This window comes from Gekko japonicus, unplaced genomic scaffold (assembly GCF_001447785.1).
Source record: "Gekko japonicus isolate JY-2015 unplaced genomic scaffold, Gekko_japonicus_V1.1 scaffold218, whole genome shotgun sequence".
In the NCBI taxonomy this organism is placed as follows: Eukaryota; Metazoa; Chordata; class Lepidosauria; order Squamata; family Gekkonidae; genus Gekko; species Gekko japonicus.
In genome coordinates this window covers 403,693-416,215 of record NW_015167536.1, presented here as the reverse complement: position 1 = coordinate 416,215, position 12,523 = coordinate 403,693, and the positions used below count along the sequence as shown (strand labels likewise).

Sequence of the window (12,523 nt, the reverse complement as noted above, 5' to 3'; positions counted from 1 at the left end):
TAAACAGAAAGCGTCACCCAAAAGAACAGTTCTTTGCAAATGTTTAAAAAGCGATCTCTTCAGGGGCTTCGAGTGCACGTGTTTCCGTACACCTGATTCCAAAGGGCATCAAGCTCGAAGGGTGATTTCGGTGGCAGCAGAACCACGCCCATTGTCCCCTCCTCCCGCGTGATTCCCTTCCCCAATTCGCCTTCCACTGTGATGGTGAAACTGACAGAGGATATTGATAGTTGGGCAGATTCGTTGGCTTCAAAATGGAAGACGGAGAACATAAAAGACTGGTCTCTCCAGGCTCACATCTCCACAGTGCAACCCTAGGCAGAGCTACGCCCACTCCAAGCCCGTTGGTTTCAGTGGCCTTAGTCTGGGCTAACTCTACATAGGATAGCGCTGCAGTGGCCACCGACATCACACTCCTCTGTAGAACGTAGCAGCCTGTGCCATTTAACTTGGGGTTTCCCTGTTATTTCGGGGGCACACTGTTTAGTGGATGAGTTCTACACAACTATGGAGACCTCTTGAATCGATAGAACTCACGAAATAAGCCAGGCCGTTGAAGGAGAATCAGATATCGTTTTGGAACCAAGTTAGGTCAGAATGGGGGAGGGGAGATGCTAAAAAGTTGCCTTGGAGGTAGTTGGCATGTAAATCCTGGCGTGTCCCTACTTCCCTGTTCATCTCTGAAGCACCCCAACATCAAGAGGTGACTTGAACAAACCAAACGTCCCAGACAAAAGTCGTCAACCAGCGAGCATGTCTAACAATACAGCAGTTTTTTCTTAGGGAGGCACATGCAGGACGGGATGTTTCTGCACGTGTGACTCAGTCTTGGGAATCAGCCGCAAGACACAGAAATACACTTCCGTTTCTCAACGTCACTAATAACATGAAACGTTATACTACTACTTGCGTTGCTCTACCAGTATCATCAAAGTCCTGTCTCCCCCCCCCCCCCCTGGCTGTTTTGAACCAACATTGCATTGGCTACTCTCTCACACCCCCAATATTTTCTTTAATCAACAAATGAACAAGATGCAGAGACAATTCATAGACCCCCTAACCTCATGTCCTCGTCTCCCACCTCCACCCCCATGGATGTTGCTACTGGGCTAGGAAGGAGGCATCCTAAGTCCAAAGGACTTTTCTTGAGGACTGCTCAAAGCACTCTAAAATATGCATATCTTTCCAGTCCATGTTAGAACAACTTCTCGATGGACGTTGTAGTGGACAGCTAAGAAAGCTATCTATTCCTTCTTTCATTTCCTTTTACATTCTTTTCCTCTCATTTCCCCCCCGAATCTTTCCTTGCCCCAAGACACTGTTTTCCTCTGAAGCTGTGCTGCTGTTTTTGCAACTAATTCCTTCTATATATAAGGTGGGGGTTGGGGAAGTTGCCCCCCCCTCTTCTCTCTCTGCAGCAGGTTTTGAAAGCTATATCTGGAAAAGCACTTTCTCAAAGACAGAGTCTTCCCAAATTTTCAATCTCCAATGACTAGGGGACCAACCACCAGATCCAAATATGAGGGAACCCAGAAATAAAGGTTTAAAATATAACATATACAATAACTAGAAGGAAAGGGAGTTTAAGTATAGGCAGTGATGCAAACAGACCCACAGGAAAGTAAAAGAAAACGGATGTTTTCTTTGTTTCCTTTCAATTCCCTCTCCCCAATATTTGCATTCAAATTAGCATTTTAATAGAGTTGGATGCTTTGCTCATCTTTTAAAAAAAAAGAATAAAAAAGAATTCAGACCTCCGTGGTATCTGCGAAAGACGGGAGACCACCGTGCCCTCTTAACTCAATCCCCATCCTTCCCAGATCAAGCACTAGAGCTGTATTCAATCTATTGATAGTTAAAGATATATATATATAACTTTTCTTTAAAAAAAGGGTAAAGCCAACGTGATTCCTACCCAGCTGAAAATCATTGTTTGGACGCCCGACTAGATCAGTCTTGAAGAGTTCATGAACTGAGGTCCCTCGATTAGTCCTCAAATAAATAAATAAATGGAGGAGATTTGCAATATGGATTCAAAGCGGTGACTTCAGGAGAAAGGGGGGGGGGAGAGAGGAGGGGGCGAGCGGGGGAACTCTTTCACCCAAACCAGATTCCACCCCCCCATTTGTTTGTTCTGAGGGGGTGAAAAAGGTGGGATTGGGGGTAAGGAAAGGGGGGAAGCAGGAAAGGGGGGGCAACAACAACAACAATTTCTCCAGCATAAAAATGAAACATCATATTCGTTTGCCTTTAGGCTTCATTTTTTCCCTTCTACATTATAACTAGTTATTGAACTCGCTAGAAGATCTAAAGGCCATTTGCGAGGAGACAAATATCAATGGAGGTTCCCCATCAATAACTCCTTGGCAGTGACCTATTGGATCAAGTCAAACAGTTGAGGTGAAATTCAGGGCACGCCGTCTAAGCAATATTAAAATGCGCCCACTTTTTAAAAAGCCACTTTCAACGAGATTTGAAGAAAATTGAATTCCTGGGAGGGGGGGGGGTAAACGCGGCCTGGGGGGGGACCCTTCGAAGAGGAAGAGAAAATTGTTTGCATATATATGTTTCCTTCTTTAACAAACAGGAAGAATTAGTCTTCGGTGCTTTAAAACGGTGGGATAAATATTTACACGACTTCAGCTTCTGGAGAGGCTAAAAAAGAAAAATGTGTTGTTCCTGTGTGTCTTGTGCGTGTGTGTGTGTGTGTGTGTGTCTTACTTCTGGTGACATGCTTTGGTTATTCAAATCGTTTTGCGCCGACTCATTACTTTTAGTGACAACAGATTTAAGGAAAAATCAATTAAACATTTGCATATTTCTTTGCATAGATTAGACCTGTCTTTTGCATGGTGGAGGACTAGGAAGGGGAGAAATGGGGGGGGGGAGAACGTTTTGGTGGCCCTCGGTGCTTACAAATTAGAAAGAAAGAAAGAAAGAAAGAAAGAAAGAAAGAAAGAAAGAAAGAAAGAAAGAAATTGTTATCTGTATAATGATATTAGCATTGCTATTTGTAGGGGAAATAGCTGTCTTTCCCCCGCCCCCCCCATTCCTCAGTTAACTTATAGCCATCTTTACAGAGAAAGTATATAATCCAACCACTGAAGTCAATGGGTAAAATTTTAGCACGATTTGAGGGATAGGAGATCCTTCAAAGTGCTCAAGATTCACTGCAAGGTTCAAAGTCCTCCTCTTGGATACATTCAAGATTAAATACCTTCCCCATTATATTGTATATATATATATTGTATATATGTATATTGTATATATATATATATTGATTTTTTAAAAAATAGTCAAAGGTATTGGTACTAAGTTCTGAGGACTAATCACGTGTGGTCTGAAATACTGGAGGGGGGTTGCCCTCCCTACATGGCGCCCCTGTATTTCAGCTATTAAGGACAGATTGTTTTGTGTGTGTGTCCCCCTTTCTCCTCTCCTTGTTGGGTGGTTGTGTGTAACCTTAACTAGGAAACAGTTCACATGGCAAAGGGGTGGGGAAGGTTGCATAATCATTATTATTAGTATTATAACTATGATGATTCCTAAACCCTGAAATAGCAAAGCCTCGGTGAATAGGTACTTCTTTTTTTTCCACCAAGATGCACAGATTGCAAATGGCTAGAGGTGTAGGTTACCAAGCGGTCAGTATGGTAATAGCTTTCACAATGAATCCGCAGGGACAATGAGCGCTTATTTTTCTTCAGTACTGTCAAGGAGGCGCTTTGTACTCTGAAATGGTCCTGAAAATGGTAACCAGATAGATATACACGGTTGCAACCGGATTCCTGGCTAGGATAGGAAATAAAGGCCAGAAAATATATTTGATCGAAGTGTTATATTTCTCTTTGCTGATGTCACTTAGGAGGGAAACAAAACAACAACAACAACAAACACAAATTCTTCTTTCCCCCTTTTTTCTGACATTGTTCTGCTGGTTGGGAGAAACTGAGGCCAGTGTGACAGAGGCAGGAGGGACGCTTTAGAGACAAAAGAGATTTCTGCCCCCTAATTTTTTTTCACACGTCCTTGGAGCCTTCTTTGATACAGACAATAAAAGGAAATCCTTCCAAACACTCAAGGACGCCAGACTTTTTTTTGAAAAAAGATCTTTTGATGGAAATTAAACTTTCAAAAACAAAGCTTTAGATATATATTTTTAGAAAAAATAAAACCAAAGGGGTCATTAAAATGGGACTTAATTGAAATTAACAAGGAAGTGGTTATTTTCAACCCCTTTGGGGTAGCCTGTGTGTTAATACAGACACAAACGGGGTGAGCATGGTTCAAGAAGCAATCCTTTTATGCTCCTATTTGGGAGTAAGGCACATTGTATTCGGAAGTGCTTGCTTTCGAGTAAATGTGCACATGTTCGGTCTCTGTTGGCATCCCATAGTCTGATCTTATGCACATTTACCAGAAGTTAATTTCACAGAGTTTTGTGAGAAAGGCTTTGAAGTAAATGTGTGTTACTGGAGACTGACAGTAGGGCAACTTCCAAGGAATTGGGTTCCAGGATGACAAAGCTGTATTCCCTTCCATGGTCATGATGATGATGACAACGACGATGATAATAGTAGTAGTAGTAGTCAGCTTGTAGACAAATGATTGCTAAATATTTATCAGGATTGCTCTCATAAACCAGGAATTGTTATGCAACAGCAACTGATTGTTCAGTTTTACAGTGCTGTTCTGACCATACCTTCACAAAAGTAGTCCTACTTGGATTTATGTAGGACACATTAGGAACTTCCTTCCTTCCTTCCTTCCTTCCTTCTGCAAATGGTCTCAATCCATGTATGGTCAAGCACTTCTAAAATAAAACAGAAGTCCAGTGGCACCTTAAAGAGGAACAGCATTTGTTTCACTTTGAACTTTGACGGGTCACAGCCCAATTCCACAGATCGGCATGTGGAGGAAAATCGTGCTAGGACATCTTATGGGGAAGACTGGGGGGAGGGGAAGGGTGTAGCGTGTGCCCAGCTGGGATGATGAGATTTCTGAGCTCTTTAAGCAAGCGAGAAAAAGCGCTATACAAGTAGGAAGCAGTTACAGCGTTGGAGAAGGTGCTGCTGATCCTAACCCCACAATTCGTTGTAGAAGGGGGGGGGGGCTTCCAACTCAAGCATAAACACACTTTGAGAAAGCTAGTTCAGTGAGAGTGGGGGCGGGGGAGGGGAAGACTTAACCGTTCCAGGCTAATGACTGATTCATGGCATTTTACATCTCCATAAAAACAGCTACAAATGGGCCAGATCGCAGGAGCCGTAGTAGCAATAGCTGTAGTAGTCACAGCAGCAGCAAGGGTAATCTCAGCGGAGGCAGTAACAGTAGTGGCAATTGCAAACTCTCTCTCTCCCCCATTAGAAACAATGAGACATGTGCTTAAATATGGATGGATATGTTAATAGCATTGCTTTTTAAGACGAAACTGCAAAAGGAAGCTGCTTCATTCAATAAAACTGCTTCATTAACACGTGCGAAATGACGAAAAGGAAAAAAACCCTGTAAAATGAGTTGAACTGGGAGAGAGAGGTGTGCAGCTACTGCAAGCAGAAGTTATGAAGTGGGAGGGGCGGGGGGATCTCACTTCCCACCTACGTCTGGGCTATGAGATAATTTCTGTTCTTGTTGGGCTGAGCCCCTCCTCCTCATTCTTTCCCTCCTCTTGGATCGATCGATCGATCAGTAGCGAGCTGGCTGGGCCGATAGATCCCAACCTTATTGCCTTAGAATGCGAGATTGAGAACACCCCCCTCCCCCAATGAGGGAGCAAGGTGTAAAGTTAGCCAAGAATTTAGCAGGGGGTAATCCAGCCTTCAACAAAAAGGCCAATAGGAGGAACACACGCCAAGCCCATCCTTTCGAAAGGGAGGTTGTCTTCCATGGCCCAGTTCCCAAACAGGAAAGACTGGGTCCAATCAGAAATATGCAAAGCGTGCCCTCCCTGGAAAGAGCTGAACTGGCTGGACGACTTTTTTTAAAAAGAGAATCCCCCTCCCCTTCCAGAACATCCTCGGGTTGGGGGTGGGGAATCTGGAGGACATCACTTTGGGGAGGGGGGAAGGGCTATTCCCCTCCTCTCGGCTCCACAAAAGCCAGATTCTCCAGTCGTCTATATATACCCTGTAGAATCGAATTTGTGTGCCCGCCTCAATCACAGATTCGTCTCTAGGGGAGTATATGGATGACGCCAGAGCCTTGCTAGCCTCCCGCTCTCTTTCACCCCCCCCCCCTTAGTTGCAGATGTTGTAATTAAAGTTACAAATATCTGAGCTGGGGGGTGTTATGTGTTGTTTTCTTTTGAATTAAAAAAAGTCTTAAAAAGCAGGACAGATCCACTCTGTTCCACCTTAGACTAAGGAGTTGGGTTTTTTAAAGGGGGGAGGCAGAGGGTGCTCCTCCTGATCATTAAAAAAAAATCATAATTATGACTTTTCTTGGAAAGAAGGAAGAGGAGCAACCGCAAACGCAAGCTCACACAAGCCTTTGCCAGAGAGGAGGAAGGAGAGGGAGAGCGAGCGAGCGAGAGAGACCTAACCATTCCAAGTGACTGATTTATGGCGTTTTACAGCCCCATAAAAACTGTTACAACCAGCCCAGAGCCTCCGACACCGCTGGCACATTTAGTCTAATAAATAAAACATAAACAGTTAACTTTATGTGTCACTTTTATTGTTATCAAGTAAAATATGGCAATGCCCTGCAAGCTATGATTTTCAACTATAATTGTTATCAAGCCGTACGAGGGATTAATCCGACTCCCAGTGCCCCATCTCCTTAATGTAAGCGATAGATAAAAAAAGCCCCTGCAACTTGCCATCCCGGCGCTCTTTTAAAAGGTTTGCCTCGTAGCTCAGCTTCCTTAACTTACCCAGGGGTCTGTTTATCCTGGCACATGGTGGTTGGGGGATTATTATTATTATTTTTATTATTTATTATTATTTTACTTTGCCCTGGCATTTCTTCTGCCCACCACCCCTGATTCCACCAGGAAGTCAGATGCTCTGGAATGCATTTTTAACATACCTCTCCAAGAATCTGTGGTTGCCAGGGAGAGTGGGGGGGGGTCAGATCTGCCTCTCCTAGGGAAGTGGTGGTTGTAGGGGGACCGTCTTCCTTCCCTCTCTACCTTCAAACAGGACTGGGCACCTGCGTGTGGTTTTTCTCTGCCTGGCTAAAGGACAGCAGGAACTTCCAGCTACTGAAACCTAGCAGATCTTTTTTTTTAATGGCTCATCTCCCAGTTTCACTCACATGCTCACCTTTCTTCTCAATAACCCCCCATCCCAAATGGTGAACAGGGAGGGAGGATGGGGATCCTGCCATCTGTCCGGGTAAGGAGTTGTCTTGCTTTCATTCACAACTATACCAGCTCCTCTCTACCAAATCAGCTCGCCCTTAAGCAAAGGCTGATGAGCTTTTTCGCAGAGAACTCCAAATGACGCCAAGGTGATTTGCATATCCCCTTCCCTCCCTCCTTCCCTCCTCCCAGGTAACCTGTCTCCTTTGTCTCCCCTCCTAGAAGCCACTGCATCACAAATATTGAACTCTCTTCTAGTGTGTGTGTGTGGGGGTGGGTGTTGTGTGTTCTGCAGACAGTACTACTAATCCTGCCCTGTGTGGGGGAGGAAGGGGGGGAAGCATCTTTCTTCCCCACCAGCTTTTCTTTAAGGTGAAACAAGCAGAAATGTGTATTTAAAAAAAACACCTCTGCTTCCTCCTCTGTGGCGTCCAATGATCTTCCTGAGCAGGGATCAGTTAACTCTTGGGTCTCTCTATACCAGAGGAGTTCCTGTGTACCTGGAAGGGGGTGGGGGCGGGGAGGCTCATCCTGCCTCTGGTTCTCCCCACTGCCTCTGGTGTCCTTGCACGATGCTCTGTTGTGTGCTTTTGATCAAAGGGGGGGGGGGAGAAAGGATCTTGCTCTCCTTCCCTTCCCCCCAGCTCTTTGGCTCCCACTTCCAAGGGTTCTCACAAACAACAATCAGGACACACATACACACATCTTCCCTCTCTCCCTCCCTCTCTCTGCCCCCCCACACCCGTGCGCTCTCTCTCGCTCTCTCTCTCACACACACACAAATTGGATACATTTTGAATAAGCTTTTGGTTCCTTATCCGGGGACTCGCTCGGCGGGCGTGATTGGCGCACCGAGTCACATGGTGAAACTAACTTTACGGGGTCGCCAGCTAGTAGGAGGGTTTTATGGAGCAGAAAAACGACAAAGCGAGAAAAATTATTTTCCACTCCAGAAATTAATGATCATGAGCTCGTATTTGATGGACTCTAACTACATCGATCCGAAATTTCCTCCATGCGAAGAATATTCGCAAAATAATTACATCCCAGACCACAGTCCGGAATATTACAGCCGGACCAGGGAGTCCAGTTTCCAGCATCACCACCAGGACCTGTACCCTCCGCCACCTCCTCCTCCTCCTCCTCCGCCACCGCGACCCAGCTACCCCGAGCGCCAGTACAGCTGCGCCAGCCTCCAAGGTCCCGGCAACCCCCCGGCGCACCAGAGGGGCCATGGACCGCCGCCCGGAGGCCACCACCTCCCCGAGAAACCCCCGCAGCTCTGTGACCAAACGGCTCTCTCCAGCGCGGCCGCCTCCCCGGCCCCGGCCCCGCCGGCGTGCAACCAGCAAACCCCCGAGCATCCCAGCGGCACGGCCACCAAGCAGCCCATAGTCTACCCCTGGATGAAAAAAATCCACGTCAGTACGGGTAGGCAACTTTTCCCCCCTTCTCTCGCTCTCGCTCTCCCCTCGCGGGTCTCTTTCTCCGCTCCCTTCCCCCCCTTCCCCCCCCAAGCAGCACCCATGCTCCCCAGCTCTCTCGCACACCACACTCGCTCCCTCGCTCGCTCCTTCTCACTCACACACTCCCTCGCTCGCTCCCTTTTTTCCCCCCGTCTCTCCTCCTTTGCCTTCAACGAGAGGCTCCCGGGTTAGCACAATTGAGCGGGATTTACGACTCCGAGTGGGTAATTACACCCACCATAAATTTTATAGCCGAGCTAGTCTGGGCAGCCCCAGCCATGTGGTTCGCTCTCTGTTATGTATGTGTGAAACTCCGAAGGCTTTGCGAGGGGTGCATAAATAATTCAGGATCTTTCCAAGCCAGGGAAACCCCTTCTTATTAGAAGAGAAAGTCTCGGGTTCTTTATAACCCATTTAGCTGATGACTTCTCTCTCTCTCTCTTTTCTCCTTCCTCCCCTCTCCGGCTCGCTCTCCCCGTTTCCCTTGAGCCACTGGAGAGCTCTCTTTCTCTCGGCGTGCATCTCTCGGGCTCGGGGTCTCTGCCTCGCCTCGCCTCTTTCTCCGGCTTGCCTGTATTCATGCGAATCTCTGGGGTCTGTGTGTTTTTCTTCCCCTCCCCAGTGAACCCCAATTACAATGGAGGCGAGCCCAAGCGATCCAGGACTGCCTACACCAGACAGCAGGTCTTGGAATTAGAGAAAGAGTTCCACTATAACAGATACCTGACGAGGCGGAGGCGCATCGAGATCGCCCATTCCTTGTGTCTCTCGGAGAGACAGATCAAGATCTGGTTTCAGAACCGGCGGATGAAATGGAAAAAAGACCACCGGCTGCCCAATACCAAAGTGCGGTCGACGGCGCCGAGCAATTCTTCCACCGGCTCCATGGCCGCGGCGGCTGCTTCTTCCAACCCGGGGGCCAGCGAAGAGCACTCGCAAAGCTCATCTCAGGACCAACGAGCAGAGGATATTACGAGGTTATAAACAAAACAGAAACAAAAACAGAGAAACAAACAAACCAGAAACCAACCAACCAACCAACCCCCGACAAAAATTGACTCTGATTATTTATAGAATCTAATATATATCTATATATTTTGGTTCTTTTTTTTTCCTCGTAGGGTTTTTTCCTCCCGTGCGTATATATATTAAAAAAGAGGGGGGGGGGGAACACACACAAAAGAAGGAGGTCTTCTTCAAGATCTCAGGCTTACGGTGCATGTATTCTTAGCATGAGAGGCCAGGTGAAGTACCTGCTGGTATTTTCTTTTTTTTAAAAACCGCCATTTTCAGGGTCTTATTTATTTTTTAAAGGGAAGGAGAGGAGGGATGGAATGGACATGTGTGTATGTGTGAGTGTGCGTGGGTGTTGTGTTGGGGGGAAAGCTTAAATGTTCTGTTTTAGATGAATATTCGGGGCATATGCTAATAATTACACAGGCAAGGAAAGAATGTAGCTATTTTGCCCTGTGCGTTTACAAATGGAGAACAAAACAAAAAAGGGGAATGGGCCCTTTTTCTTTCTTTCTTTCTTTTCTTTCTTTTTTAATAAATGTGGGGCAAGGTTTTCCAAAACAATAAGGGGGGGGCAAACAGCACAGGAGCTAGAAGTAGCAGAGAAACTTAAGGTTTATTTAAATGTGAGCAGCAAAAAGAGAGAGAGGAAGGGAAAATGTGAAGGAGAAAGTTGCAAGGGAAAAAAGTCAATAGCTAGATTTTTATTGGTTTTTTTTCGTCGTGGTTCTTGTGTTTTTTGGACTGATTTTACATGATCATTGTAAACTTGCAATAAAAAAAAGAGTTTTAGTGTTATCTGTGAAAAAGTCCCCTTGTTCAATAAAACCAGTGAGTGTGAACACAGATTGACTTTGGAATGCCTGGTGAGTTCTTTTACTTTTTGTGTGTGTGCTTTGTCCTGGGCCTGGGAAGAGGGGGTTATGCCAAGGCACTGGTTTCCTAAAAAATGGGCAGGTTATCAGTTAAATTTAAGAAGCCTTCTAAAGACATCCTATATGTCACTGAATCAGTGACCAGTTTGTCACTGAGTTTAGGGATTGTGTCCTTTGTACCCTGTGACATCACAAGATGGGGGGAAAGATGCTCCAGCCGTCTGATTCTGCTAGGAGGCCTTGGGAGCATCAGATGTGTGTGGCCTTTAAAGAATATAACCCTGTCTTTGTATCTTCTTCCATGTAAATCCAGGGTGCCTTTTTAATGCTTTCCCCTTGCATACCAATCAACTCAGTAGTAATTTTTTTAATGGAGGTTTCCTTTACTCCCCTGTCTTTCATTCTCCATAAACTTAAGCAAGCTTTAGCTGAAGTGTCCCCCCCTCCCCAGTCCTGAGCTTTGAATGCATTGCTAACATTGACACTGCTGTAGATATGATGGGAAGAAATTGTAGCAAATCAGGATTTGTTTACTTCCCTGGGGAAGCAGGAAGGGTGGCTGGGAGGAGTGTATAGAAGTGTTTGCAAAGAGGCCATGCACGTGTGTGTCTCTCTGTGTACATAGGGGACTTGGTGGATTAATGTATAGGTGGGTGGGTAGGTAGTAGATAGATAGATAGATAGATAGATAGATAGATAGATAGATAGATAGATAGATCAGCAAATGCCTTTCTAGAACCAAATCTGTCCCTATTTGCTAGTAGAAAGGATTGTGTTTGAAGTGTACCTCTCCCATAGAAGCTTGTTTCAAGAGGCCTGTGGTTGTAGCCTGTAGATATCATAAGGGCCCCTCCAAAACTGATTTCCTCTGAAGTAAAGGGATTTGATCCAGTTTAGCCCTGTTGATTTCAATGGTGTTTCAACCGTCTTGAATCATATGCCCTTCAGTGTTGTGGCCTGAGTTCTTAGCCATGCCAGTACTTTGCAGTGGTCATATTAATGTCTGCGTTTCCTGCTCTTTTCAGTGCTAGTATGGTTCGATAGCCAAGGAACTATTTAATTCAGGAGTTCTGGAGGGCTGGGTCGAGGAGGGGGATTCAAAGGGGACCTTTCCCTCCCTTCCTCCCCCCCCAACCCCAATGATCCTTGATATCCATTAAGTAAATGGTTTCAGCATCTATGATGGGGGTGGGGGGGAGGCAGGGAAGGAGAAAGTAATTGACAAGGGGATACAGATTAGGGGAGTAATCTACATCTCATTCAAGTCAAAGCAGAACTGGTATTGATTTTAAATGGGTCAGAATTACACACTCGGTGGCTGTAATCCAGACCCGCTTGGGGAAGCCAGTGGTCCAGGAAGCCTCCAAATCGATGGATTAGAGGCAATATAGCCTGTTAGTTGCCTTGCTTCCTGTACTTTGCTTGGCATAGTCAAAGAACCCAGAAAAGGCATTCTTGTGATGGTAAGCATGAACCTAGGGCTGCATTTGCACAGTTCCGGGTGATCAAAAATGGGATAAATTAAGAAGTGTTGCTGGTAACCAGTCTTTCCTTCTCATGGTCAGGCCTGTTGGTTCATCCTGTTTAGTCTAGTGTGTGTGTTTGTGTGTGTGGGTGTGTGTGGGGGGGTAGCAAGTAAGTAGAGGCACACTTACTTGGAAGCAAGCATCCCTGAACTCTGTTAGACTTACTTCTGTGCAAGTAGGCAGGGGATGGGGCTTCAAGCTGAATCCATCGATCTATCTAGAAAGGATCTCTCTCTCTCTCTGTTTTGTGTTTGTGTGTGTGTGTTTCCAAATAAATCAGCAAATCCACTGCCAAAAGAGATAGTGGGGATGGGTGGGAAAGGACCAGTCTTTCCAGGA

At 45.8% G+C, this 12,523-nt stretch overlaps 1 protein-coding gene across 1 annotated transcript; it reads left to right on the top strand.

Annotated features, from left to right (window-relative positions):
- Nucleotides 1-8,163: 8,163 nt before the first annotated feature.
- HOXC4 (homeobox C4) lies at nucleotides 8,164-9,808 on the top strand. Its single transcript, XM_015413508.1, has 2 exons — nucleotides 8,164-8,734; nucleotides 9,392-9,808. The coding sequence occupies exons 1-2, from the start codon at nucleotides 8,164-8,166 to the stop codon at nucleotides 9,751-9,753; spliced, it is 933 nt and encodes a 310-aa protein (XP_015268994.1). The 3' UTR covers nucleotides 9,754-9,808.
- Nucleotides 9,809-12,523: the final 2,715 nt, after the last annotated feature.